The following is a 13,575-nucleotide window of genomic DNA, read 5'->3' on the forward strand; positions in this document are numbered from 1 at the left end:
AATCAAGTTATTATCTTACAGTAAAAAATTAGTCTTAAAATGACAATCACGAGTTTCCCTGGTGGCTCCATCATGAAGAACCCGCCTGCCAATGCAGGAGACATGGGGTTCGATCCCTGATCCAGGAAGACCCCACATGCCGTAGAGCAGCTAAGCCCATGCACCACAACTATTGAGCCTGCACTCTAGAGCCCGGGAGCCACAGCTACTGAGCCCAAGTGCTGCAACCACTGAAGCCTGAGCACCCCAGAGCCACGCTCCCCCACAAGAGAGGCCACCACAGGGAGAGGCCCGCACGCCGCAGCTGGAGAGCAGCCCCTTCTCGTGGCAACTAGACAAAGGCCACACAGCACGGAGGCCCAGCGCAGCCAAACGTAAACAGATAAACAAATTATACTAAAAAGCGACTGTCGAGAAAGGTCTGGTTCTGCTGATTCTCTCCATCTTTCGAAGGTCCTCTTAAGCAGGGAAAGTGAGAGCCTCTCAGTCCTGTCTGACTCTTTGCAAAGTCCATGGGATTCTCCAGGCCAGAATACTGGAGTGGGTAGCCTTTCCCTTCTCCAGGGGATCTTCCGGACCCAGGAATCGAACCAGGGTCTCCTGCATTGCAGGCGGATTCTTTATCAGCTGAGATATCAGGGAAGCCTCTTAGGCACTAAGTCCGCCTCCTGCAAACCCTGGGTTCTACTTCCTCGGCGCCCACCAGGTGAGACTGTGACCCTCCCAAGGCTGACGTCCCCACCCTGGAAGGTGGGGAGGGAGGAAAGTCTCCCTAAGCCGAGAGATGGAACACGTGCAGACAAGGTACCGTATGGTCTAGCGGGCACCCGCTTTCCAGAGACAGCAAGTCCTCCCACAGCCCTTCCCATGGTGAATGACTGCACCAGCCACCACCGCTCCGGGAGACTCCTGCATAGCACAGCTGGGCTGACCTGTGTCTAGACTGCGTAATAATTATAAACCCTCTGCTACTCTGGTCAAGTTCATGTCCTCATTCTTCCTGTTCAGATAAAATGTAAATAACGTTGGCCATTCCCACAGACTTTTGGTTAGCTCCTAACACAAGTCTCCTATAGAAGCAGGGCACATGACCACTAACCTCAGTGCGACTCAGTGTTGCTTACAGAACGGAGGTGACAGAGTCACATTCCCTCCAGCTCTGGTTTTCATTCAGCCCAAAGTTGTGCTCTAACACCCAGCATTTCATTATTTTCTGCAGCCTGGAGAATATTTTACAATTTAATGCAACCTAACAACCAAAAACTCTTCCACAGTCTGATCCTAAGAGAAGGTCCTCTGGCCAGCTTCCTAGCAAGATCTGGAGGACTACAGAGACAATGATTTTAAGAGTCACTGCTTTCAACCGTTTCTAGTGAACAAAACTGCATGATAAATCTTAACCCTGAATATTTCAGTTACTCACGAAATCAACTTTACCTTCACAAAACGTGAATTTGTTCTTAAAAGTTTGCGGACAACTAGTAACAGGAAATCCATTTCTTCAGTTCGCTCGTGTACCTACAAAATAAGAAGGGAGGCCCCCACGGGGGGAGGCACCCGTCAGTGCGGAGTGACCGGGGGTAAGGGGCTCACCGCCGTGCCCAGGGCCGGGGTCAAGGCTCTGCGATGGACGTCGCCACTCAGCCCCTAAACCAGGACGTGCAGGAGAGGCATGTGGGTCACTGTCCCCCCTCCATCCCCAGGGTTCCCGGTAGGGCCCAACTGGCATCCGGGCAAGGGCACGTCTAGCATTCTCAGCCCCGCCCGCTCAATGCCAACAGCGCCCCCAGTCCCCGACACAACACAGAGCAGCCTCCCGTGGCCGCCCCCAGCCCACGGCCCTTGCCCCGGGCCCATCTGCACTGCGACCGGAGCAGGTGTGCGGGGCAGCAGGCCGCCTGCCTGGCAGGGCGGGAATTGACGGGAGGCCTGGGGAGAGCTGGCTTGGCAGGAGCAGGCAGGGCAGGGCTGGGGAGGAGCAGAGGGCAGCAGGGAGCCTTGCAGGAGCATCTGGGACATGGGCTGCGGGGCCCCAGGGGAAACTGCCCCGCGCAGCCCCGCTCAGACAGCAGCCTTCCAGCCGAATGCCCCGACCCCGGGGACTGCCCACCCTAGCCGTGCCTACCCCCACCAGCTAATGCCAAGGGCTGAGTCACATATGGGGCATCTCAGACTGAGCCAGGCTGCCCCGGGCACAGGGCACAGGGGATTCCTCCCTGGGCCATGTCTCTGCCGACGCGGAGACAAGCTCCTGAGTTTCAAAGAGGGAGGCCCCTTCTCCGCAGGGCGAGAGACCCCACTACTGCTTCTCTGGCCGGACACCTCAGCAACCTAACTCTCGTTCTCTCACCAAACTCAGTGTTGAGAGCAGCTCCTCAACACGAACATGCTGCCTTGGACTTGAGAAGCAAAAACAAAGGCTCAGTGAAGAGCCCCAAGGGGGCCCTCCTCAGTTCCGAGGCCCCCGGCCCCCACGCCATCCTGACGAGCCCCCACAGCTCAGACTTCACACAATCGCTTCTCCCGCTGCTGGAGGCCAGGCTGCCCCTCCAGCCCGAGGACCCACTTGGCCCTCCACCCCAGGGTCCCCAGGGTCCTCTCCCCAACCCCAACACCTCAGCAGACATCTGTCCCCCCAGCAGAGAGGTTGAGAGCAGAAACTACAGCTTCTCCAACTTTATGACCTCAGCACCTAATGAGGCAGGTACTCTACAGATGTTTATTGAATGAATGATTCACCTGAAGTGAGTTTATTCTCTTTCCAGAGCTAAGAAGTTAAGGACATGACCATTCCATTCCCTGCTTATTTAACTTATATGCAGAGTACATTATGCGAAATGCCGGACTGGATGAAGCACAAGCTTGAATCAAGATTGCCAGGAGAAATATCAATAACTTCAGATATGCAAATGATACCACCCTTATGGCAGAAAGGAAAACTAAACAACCTCTTGATGATGGTGAAAGAGGAGAGTGAAAAAGCTTGCTTAACACTCAACATTCAAAAAATGAAGATCATGACATCCAGTCCCATCACGTCATGGCTAATAGATCAGGAAAAATGGAACAGTGACAGACCTTATTTTCTTGGGCTCCAAAATCACTGCAGATGGTGACTGAAGCCATGAAATCCAAAGATGCTTGGTCCTTGGAAGAAAAGCTAGGACAAACCTAGACAGAGTATTAAAAAGCAGAGACATCACTTTGCCAACAAAGGTCCATCTAGTCAAAGCTATGGTTTTTCCAGTAGTCATGTACAGATATGAGAGTGGGACCTTAAAGCTGAGTGCCAAAGAATTGATGCCTTCTAACTATGGTGCTGGAGAAGACTCTTGGGAGTCCCTTGGACTGCAAGCAGAGCAAACCAGTCAATCATAGAGGAAATCAACCCTGAATATTCACTGGAAGGACTGATGCTGAAGCTCCAATACTTTGGCCACCTAATGCAAAGAGCCAACTCACTGGAAAAGACCCTGATGCTGGCAAAGACTGAAGGCAGAAGAAGGGGTTAACAGGATGAGATGGTTGGATGGCATCATCGACTCAATGGACATGAGTTTGAGCCAACTCTGGGAGGTGCTGAAGGACAGGGAAGCCTGGCGTGCCGCAGTCGATGGAGCTGCAGAGTCGGACGCACCGAACAGCGGCAGCATTCCACCTCCAGCCGCCTGGCTGCCTTCACATCACCCCACACAGCACAAACAGTACTCTTTGTAAACATAAAACCTCAGGCCTATCCAAACCTGTTCATTCTTTAAGCAAAGTTATCACAGTGCCAAGTGACAAGACGCTCCCGTGGGGGCAAGTTCCCGCAGAGTGCAGCTGATGTGTTCAGCTACCATCACGCAGCTTCAGGAGAGAATGAAGCCAATACCACAGTGCACACAGGCTTGCCCACATCATTCAGGTGTGCGTGTGCAGAAACACCTCCTTACACAGTCAGAAAGATGCTGGATCCACAGAGATAAACAGAAGCGTGAGCAGCAGAGACTCTGGAGTAGGTTATCCAGGGTGAGCCTTGCCATGCCACCTGGAGGCCTGAGTGAAAGGCTCAGTGACTAACGGCGACTCCTGTGAACTTTATCATACTGACACCACCTTTGGGTACACTGCCTAAGTTTGATTTCATCACCACCTAAAGACACTCAAAACTGCCAAAAGTCGTGAAGAACATATGAACCACACTGCACATCCCACTGTAGTGCAAAGAACAACAGATGCCCCGCATGTCCCTGTCCCAAATACCTGCGAGTGCCGCCAAACAGGCAGGCGGACACGACCTGGGAAACGCACCCACTCAGCTTTACCTGCAGTACCAATGGAAGAAATTCTCACACACTGCGGGGTGGGAAGTCACTCTGGCTTATACATGACACGGCTTGGACTTCACACTAATTAGAGCAGCCGTGTGTTGTGACCTGGCACACAGGCTTTGTGTATCTTCTTTGTCCACTAACAAAGAGGATGCATTTCAAAGTCAAAACGGAGTAACTGCAGTTCAGTCATCCAGGGTGGAGCAGGGTGCCCACTGTGGACACGAGTCCAGACTGGCCCTGGAGCCCCGAGGATCCGCATGTCCCTGACTGTACAGGCCTCCCGGCCTCCACCCGCTCTCTCAGACGCTGTCTGCCAGCAGCAACGCCATGGCCTCAGGCCTCCGCTAGCTCTGCAGCCGTCCAACCCCAAGCAACCCCTAGGACCCTTCCTTCTCCCCGGCTCCGATCCTAACTCTTGACAGCAGCTTGCGTTACGTTTCTGTCTTTGCCTTTCCAGGCCCCCACCTTGTAGCCCAGAACACAACTCAAGTGTCTCATGAATCTGGGTCTCCCGGGCAATCGGCATCAGTTTGGCTCAAAGAGCACCCTTCTCTATTCCTGTTATAGACTATTTACTCATGATTCCCGCTGACAGCACGTTTCGGTTCCATGCTGATCATACACGCACCAGGAGAGTGGGGAGACCTGCCCGAGAGGGCCGCGCAGAGGCCCTCACTCCAGCCTCTGTCAGGCGCTCCAGCGCCACCTCACGGCCTCCCACAGATCCCACTTATCTGCTGTTTCCAAGGCCTCAAGAAACCAGTGAAGCTTCTCGAGGCATAACTACTGCTGAGGTTTAAAACTCCAGAGTCTAGGGGGAGTTACTTCCAGAGCTCGTGGCACAACTGTTTGAACACAACATCACTTCACCTCAAAAAACCCTGGTTTAACACATAAACAAAATTGGGAATCCCCTGGAGGTCCAGTGGATAGGACTCAACACGCAGTGCAGAGGGCACAGGTTCAATCCCTCGTTGGGGAACTAAGATTCCCCACAAGCCCCACGGCACGGCTAAAAGAAGACAGAATAAAGTCAAATCAAATTAAAATATTCTATCCTTACGGAGAAAAGTTGAGACAGCTAAGATTGGCACAAAAAAAGGGTTCACAGTATCTGTAAGGTGCTGAAAACACCTACAGACAAGTAAAGTTCTTTTAATTGTCTGATGTGACTAATACTCCAAACCAGGGTCAGCAGGCGTTCCCTGTAAAAGGCCAGAGGGCAAATATGTCCAGCTTCACGGAACAAATGGCCCCGTCCCAACTACCCATCTCTTCTGCAGTAGCCTCACAGCACTCATAAATGCAGCAAAACTGTGTGCCAGCAAAACTTTATTTACAGAAATGGGCCAAATTTGGTGTGAAGGCTGCAGTCTGCCAACCCCTGGTCTAAACAAGGAATCTCTGCATTCTCCTCAACCTCCTCACCCATGTTTTGGAAGTAAGAGCAAAGGATAAAAAGAGCCAGTCAACTTGCATGAGTAGAATAAGCTGATATAGACTCAAAGAACTTTCTGACACTTTATAAGTAACTTGTACTGTGTTCTCTCATCAAATGAAAACACAGCGTAAGAACAGAGCACTTACTTCATCAATGAAGACGTGTGTGAACTCCACCAAGCTCTTGGCACTCACTATCTTCTGGAGCAGGACTCCCGTTGTCATATAAATTAACTTGGTGTCTTCTGTCGCTATTTTTTCCAACCCTACCTACAATTGGGGAAGGAAAAAAAAGAGAATTTTCTATTTAAATGATTTACATTTAACTACAAAGAAAGCAATGTTAATTTCATAATGAAGGTAAGAAAGGGAACAAAAAATTATCATATAATGCAAAAAATATAACAAACTAACAAATTCTCAAATTGATTTTCCTTCTCCTTCTTTGGTAATGAGGGGAGAGACTGGCTTATCTAGTCATACTGCCCATATCATTTTGATGTTGAGATGACTATATATGAAGACCTCTTCAACATAAAGATATAATTAAAGATAAAATTATAAAAGCCATGAGTCTGAGAATTCTCACTTCTTTTCTGTTCAACTGAGAAAGAAGTTAAGCTATTTTCAAGAACTTCTGATTTTCACTATTTTCGAAATTATGCCATAATTCTGCTCCATAAGCAACTGAATGCGTCTTCTCTCCCAGCAGAAAATAAATCACATCCTATCATCGACTTACATAAAAGACAAAATGAACAAGGAGAGACACTCACCTGGTAGCCCACCAATCCACCCAAAACCCAGCCGCGCTCTCTGCTGATCCAGCGGGCGATGCTGCTGGCCCCGATCTTGCGCGGCTGGGTGACCACGATGTTGCAGTAGGCCGAGCGCTGCAGGTAATGGTCGAGGACGTACTGTGGGAGCTGGGTGCTCTTGCCACTGCCCGTGGCGCCGTGTATGATCACCACGGAATTGCTTTCGATCAAAGAGATGACCTGGAATGGTACAAGAGTTCCTTCAAAACTGCCACAGATTTAACAATGATGCAAAGTGTTACCTATGAACCGAAAGCTTAACCTCAGAAGACTTTCAGGATTTCTTTTCTCTTCACCCTTACAAGTTAAATCCTTAACCTAACCACCTAAACCTCACAAAAGGGACACAGGTTACTAGTGGTTACTGCACTTGACCTGACTGACCACTGTGAGCAGGAGCAAATGCTACAGAAATCCAGGCCAAGTTCACTGCCCCCTGGGTCTCAGCTTCTTCATCCATAAAAATGAAAACACCAGACTGAATTTCTAGAGCTCTTGTTAAGTCTAAATTTCTATTATTTTTAAATTGTGTGATGAGCCTCCATCTAATTCTACTGAGAAACATGAAAACACAGCTGTTGTTACACACAACAAATGTACCCTCAGTTCTCACTTGAAATTCTTCAGACACACTTGAAAACAAGTAACCCCCACTGCTCCACAGACTGTATGTGCAAGGCTCCAGCGCTGACCCAGCTATCACCCCTCCCACCCCACCCAAAACACCATTCGGTTACCCAGCTATCCACCCCTCCCACCCCCACCCAAAACACCATCCGGTTACCCAGCGATCCACCCCTCCCACCCCACCCAAAACACCATTCGGTTATCACCCTAGTCATCAAAATGGTCAGGGGATGCAGATTAATTTTAACGTTGGCCTCTTAAAATTAATAAAGCATATATACTCTACACAAGTTGCATGATTCAATCTAAGACAAAGCAAAAAAGGATTTAGAACATTTACAGTTTACTGTCATCTGTAACCATTTCTTCCATTAGTACAGTTAATTACGATTTCAATACATCTACTTTTAACCAGGTTTATGCCCTGCTAAGTCACTTCAGTTGTGTTTGACTCTTTGCGACCCCACAGACTGTAGCCAGCCAGGCTCCTCTGTCCATGGGATTCTCCGGGCAAGAATAGTGCAGTGTGCTGCCAGGCCGTCCTCCAGGGGATGCTCCAGGCCCAGTTTCTTACATCTCCTGCATTGGCAGCCAGATTCTTTACCACTAGCGCCACCTGGGAAGCCCAACCAGGTCTAGTAACACGTAACTAATTAAAAATGCAATCATCTTCCTGCTGTATTGCCTGGCATTGTTCATAAAATGATATATCAAGGACTGATCAATAACCAGGCAACACAAACAGCCAGTGTGTAAAGGAACCCCAGTGGAATGCGAGAGGCGGCTGTGGCCAGGGGCAGGCAGTATCCGCTTTCAAAAAGGTCTGGGCAGCGGGACTTGAAGGCAGCAGCTCCCTGGGCCCACAGGTGTCCACTCACATCTACTTCAGAGCAGGGGAGACGGGACGAAGGATTAAACAGGAAAAGGTGAGCTCGGGGGAAGGTGAACGAGTGACACAGGGCGGGAGGAAGGCCCTCTGCGAGGTCACTGCACAGAGCCTCCTCCCGGTGCCCACCCGGCCCCTCGTCACTTTCAGACTAGAAACCAAGGGCTGGGTCGCTGGCATGCAAACAACAAAACTACATCATGAGAAAAATAACGTTACCTCTTCCTTACACCGGCTTATAGGCAACTCAGGATATTTATAGGCTGTCTCTGGGATGCGCATCACATGGCTGGATTTAGCTAAAGGTGGCCTTGGACCTGGATTCAGACAAAACAAACAAATACAATGGTATTTCTTATGTGAAAAAAGGCAAGATAAACAACCCCATGTTTATCTAGTCTATATATACAGCATATACAGAGCAAGCTGCACACACACACACACGCATTCACCGGCCAACACTGTGAGCAGGGTCATCAGCAATGATGGAGTGGGCGCTAGTGGAGCGCCCACCACTAGCAACGCACAGGAGCAGAGCGCCACACCCCCGTCCATCGCAGCCATCGGTGCTGTAGGCTAGTGCCACCTCTAAGACAAGAGGCCTGCAGAGCGCCAAGCTCATCACTTGCAAACAGCACAAAAATGACTAGCTGAAAGAACTAACTCTGATTTGAAAAGTCACATCAGTTTGTTAAGTGTTCACTCCTTGCTACTGGAACAAATTGGCAGTAGACAGCCACACACCACCCTGTGAGCAGGGGTCCTGAGAGGGGCAGGGGACCGTCTTTGCTCTGACAAAGGCTCACCAGGGGAGCTCTGCCCAGTCCTACGAGTGAATAAAAGTGTTAGCTGCTCAGTCGTGTCTGACTCTTCGGGATCCCATGGACTGTAGCCTGACAGGCTCCTCTGTCCTGGAGATTCTCCAGGCAAGAATATTGGAGTGGGTTGCCATGCCCTCCTCCAGGGGATCTTCTCGACCCAGGGATGGAACCGGGGTCTACTGCATGGCAGGTGGATTCTTTATCCCTGAGCCACCAGGGAAGCCCAGTCAATGTTCTCTTGTAAATATACACACTCCTCTCCGGCAATGCCACAAATTCTTGACAAATTAACAATCATCAAAAGTCTCAGCATACAAACTTTTATTGGGAAATAATTTTATTTCCAAAGTAAACTCTGGAGTGTCCCTGTCTCTCCCAGCCTCAGCACGGGGCTGGCCCTCCTGGGTCCTTCCCTCCTGCTCCTCCCAGCCCTGTGCTGCTCTGCCCCGTCTCTCCCTCTGCCCGGCCGCCGCTGTTCCTGCCCGACACACACGTGTCCCTGCCTCTCTTTTGCTCTCCTACATGTTCTCCTACACATACCCTCAGTTTCAAAACTGGCCTAGCTATATAATTACAACATGGCTATTTTCCTGCAGTTGAACCAACAACTTGTTCCGAACCTGAAGAGCACAGGAGCCAGCTCCTCTTTCCTCCCAGGAAGCCGGACACTGACTTCAGGAGGCTGTTCTCCAAGTCCTGCCCCAGACAGCTTTCTGATCATCTAGACACCTCACTGCTGACACTGCTCTCAGAAGCCTGCGCTTCCTGGCCACTCTCATCCCTCTCTCCTCCTCTTCCCCCTCGAAGCTTTTACAAGTCACGGTCTGTGCCGCTGTCCCATACTTCCACTGGTGCACTTCCGCCCAATCTCACCCCTTCTAGAAGCACTTGGCTAAAAAGCCCTTAAATTAACCACTTTATCTTCAAAACACTGTGCAAAATTCAGAGTGTGAACAGTTCCTAATTTATAAATGGTTCCAACATTTTATTAAATTATTTGGAATTCTAAAAATGATGGCTGGGTACCCAGACCGCTCTACAAATGAAGAACTGAGATAATGCAAGCCTAAATAGGGAAAACATCTGGCCCTTCCCTCTCTTGGGGCCAGCAGGCTTATCCATCAAAAATCGGCCTTTCCAGCACAAACGGAAGGGCTGAGGCTCCACAGCCGAGGGAGCCCCGAAAGACGGCGTAGGGACGTGGTGACAGAGGGAGGGACACCGTGAGCGCCGGGGCCTGCCAGGGCCATGATGTGACACGGGCTCTCCAGAGGGACCAAAGGCTGGCAGCCGTGCTTCTCGCTCAGAGACCGGAGCCGTGGCTCCCGGAGCCGCTGAACGAGCCACCAAGTTAACCACACTAACGTGACTCACACTCCTTGATGACACGCATTTTGAAGGCTGCTACTTGAAGACAGAAATGCTACAGGAAAAAATCCCGAAAGGCCTAACTGTACTGTCTAAACCGCAGCCCTTCCTCTGTTTAACACGAAACACGGGCTGACGTTTTCAGGTCACTGGCTGGAGCCGACCCAGCACGAGTCGAGTGCAGCCTCCGCGTCCACCGCCCGAGGGAGGACCGGGAACCAAGAGAGGTCCCGGAGGCGCACCTCGGGCATCTGCGCATGCGCAGCCCAGCCAGAGGCGGGGCCCAGGCCATCACCCCGAGCAGTGCTCGGAGAAAGGACACGGCCAGCCAGGGCGAGGCGGCAACTGCGCACAGCCAAGCCTTCCCTCAAAAGTGATGCAGGACACACTGCCCTCAAAATTCGCTGTTTTTATTTTCCTGTTTTCTCTTTATTCTAGGTAATTAACATTAAAGCATTTCACTTGAACTGGAAAAAACAGGAAACCATGAAAATTGCTAGTTTCTCTTTACCAAGTCACCCCGTTATTTTCGCAACAGCCAAATCTAAAATCTAACCCCAAAATTCAGCAGTTCAGGGCTCCAAATAGTATACAATGGGCATGAGGATTTTATCAAAAAATCTATTACACGCTGTACACTGTAGAAAAGAAGCTTAATCACTACACTACTGATTTAACCATGAAATTAAATCTTCAAAATAACCACACAGCACTTTCTCCAAGTAAGGGTTGGTATTCCAAATACAAAATTAAACTTAATTTGACTGTTTCCTTCTTCAGTTATTAAGAACTCCATAAAGGCCATTCTTTTAAACCCAGAAGAAAAGTTCTGAGAGGGATGGAAATCACCAACAGAAATGTCACGGAACAAGAGGGAGGCCGTGCTATGGCCTTTCGTCACAACTACAGACACAGCCCAGGACGAGTTCAAAACTGCTGTGTGAAAACAGCAGAAACCCGGCAGGGCCCACAGTCTGGAAGCGGGCTGCTCAGAAATGCTATTAAATGTCAACTTTGAAAAAATGATTTACCTTTAACTATGCAAAATAATTCTGTTACTCATAGAAATTTAGTGAATGTGCGTTCTTGGATTTCTACTTAGAAATAATTTTTAAGAAGAGTTACATAGATGAAATACCACCCACATCACACCAAAAGCAAAAGGACTCTGTATCTGGACATGACAAAACGCTCACTCTGAAACCCTGGTGCCGGACCAGAGTCAGGGGTACTGGTGCGATCTTACAGTTTTAATGCAGACAGACAGAACAGGGATAGAAGCTGCTGTGTGCTGTGTGCGCCGTGCACGCAGGCGCACGCACACACGCACACACGCACACACACGCTCCAGAGAACCGCCTCTCTGCCCTCATGGGCACTACCACACTTCAGAAGCCAGAGCGTGAGCCCTGTCACTCGCCACGTCCCCATCCCCATGCCCCGAGTCCCGCCCGGCTGGCCCCGGACCAGCACCCCCCCGCTCCCCACCATCACCAGCCAGTGCTGCCTGGACTTCTCAGGTCCACACCGGCCCCTCCGATCCAGTCCCTCCAGTATGAGCAGAGCAGTCTCCTCAAAACACTCCTCACTTGACACTCCTCCCCTCAGACTCACCCAGAATAAACCTAGAACCTTCAGCCCACCGCTGCTCTGAGCACTAGGACCAGAATTCTCCGCCCCAGGCTGGCCCCCGCCAGCAGCTGCATCTCCCCCACGAGCACGCTCAGCTTCCCGGCTCCTGAGACAAGGACCCTGAGCCTCACGCTCACACTGCACACCTTGCCTCTCCCACAGCTCTGAGCATCTGAGGCCCACAGCAGTCTGGCTGGCTCCTTCTGCAGGCTCTGGGGAGAACCGTCCCCACACCTTTTCAGCTTCCGGAGGGCCTGCGTCCCCTGGCTTCCTGCCCCTTACTCGAATCATGCAGCCCACGGTGCCTGCCGTCACATCCACTACTGACTCTGGGAAGAGCCCTGTGCTTACACCGGGCCCACCCGGCAGCACCCCCACCTCAAGCTCCTTAACGTCATCAGAGCTGCAAAGCTCCTTCTACCAGGGACGCAGCGCAGGCACCACCGCTCTGAAGATGAAGGTGTGGGCCTCTCGGGAGGGCTGTGACTCAGTCCCCCGCTGCCGCCACCCAGGCCCCCACACCCAGCAATGCCGGCCCTCGCCCAGGGCTGGTGGCTTCCCTGGTGGCTCATCTGGTACAGACTCCACCTGCAATGCGGGAGGCCTGGGTTCAATCCCTGGGTTGGGAAGATCCCCTGGAGAAGGGAAAGGCTACCCACTCCAGTCTTCTGACCTGGAGAACTCCACGGACTGTACAGTCCACAGGGCACAAAGAGTCAGACACGAATGAGTGCCTTGCACGCTCCCAAGGCTGGAGCCTCAGACTCTCCCCCGTTACAGCCCTTGGCACACATTCCCCTCTCCCCGATCCCCATGCTGCCTAGGTAACTTCTAAAACTTCTACTCATCCTTCAGCTCCAGTCCCGATTATGACTTTCCTGAACCCCAGCTCAAGTTACAGTCCTTGTCCCAGGTCCGCAGAGAGCTACGTTCCAGAGCATTCACCTCTAAAGCCCCGCTTCGTGTAACTGTGTGGTCACATGATGGCCTCTCTAAGAGCAGAGGTCAGGCCTTTTCAACTTCTGCTCTCACTGCTCCCCACCGTCCCTGGCTCACATCTTGATAAACACTGGTCTTGGAGTGAATCTTCCAAGTGCAGCCAAAGCTGTATGACTCCCTAGTGAAAATTTCCAAATATATTAAAGGTGCCACGGACAGAGATTGCAAATAGTTTCAAATATGAACCCAAATCAAAAGTTCCAAGAGCAGACACTGGGACTCGCAGGCATCCCTCTGCAGTCTAGTGGCTTCCGCGCAGGGGCCAGCAGGTGCGTGCCGGGCGCTGAGTACGCAGGGGCAACGGGAAGGGCCCTGGTACCAAGCACCATCTTAAAACTAACACACCTCCCCATGAGACGGCAACGACGGCCGTCTGTCCACAGTAAGTAAGTGGCGGGCTTCTAGCAACATCTGCAAACTCCCTTACACAGGTCAAATCACCAGTCCTCACCTACGGCTGATTCATAACAAAATTCTGTAAAGCAATTATCCTTCAATTAAAAAAATAAATAAATATTTTAAAAATCGCCAGTCTTCTGTTCATTGACACTGAAGAGATTCGAAAGGCGTCCCTTACATAAGCAATGATGCACTGACTGTTCTTACACGTACGGTGTTGTACTTTTCTTAGCACAAGTAAACATCAGATCAAAGGACACACACGATCA

The 13,575-nt window shown here is 50.9% G+C and overlaps 1 protein-coding gene across 1 annotated transcript in view; it reads right to left on the bottom strand.

Annotated features, from left to right (window-relative positions):
• The window catches only part of TDRD9 (tudor domain containing 9), a 106,527-nt gene that overhangs the window by 80,335 nt on the left and 12,617 nt on the right, over positions 1 to 13,575 (bottom strand). Inside the window, exons 3-6 of the mRNA XM_010851310.1 lie at positions 8,307 to 8,404; positions 6,533 to 6,754; positions 5,904 to 6,026; positions 1,438 to 1,518 (exon numbers count right to left, since the gene is read on the bottom strand). Of these exons, the coding sequence (XP_010849612.1) occupies positions 1,438 to 1,518; positions 5,904 to 6,026; positions 6,533 to 6,754; positions 8,307 to 8,404 (524 nt within the window). The remainder of the gene's footprint in view (positions 1 to 1,437; positions 1,519 to 5,903; positions 6,027 to 6,532; positions 6,755 to 8,306; positions 8,405 to 13,575) is intronic.

This window comes from Bison bison, unplaced genomic scaffold (assembly GCF_000754665.1).
Source record: "Bison bison bison isolate TAMUID 2011002044 unplaced genomic scaffold, Bison_UMD1.0 scf7180017864302, whole genome shotgun sequence".
In the NCBI taxonomy this organism is placed as follows: Eukaryota; Metazoa; Chordata; class Mammalia; order Artiodactyla; family Bovidae; genus Bison; species Bison bison.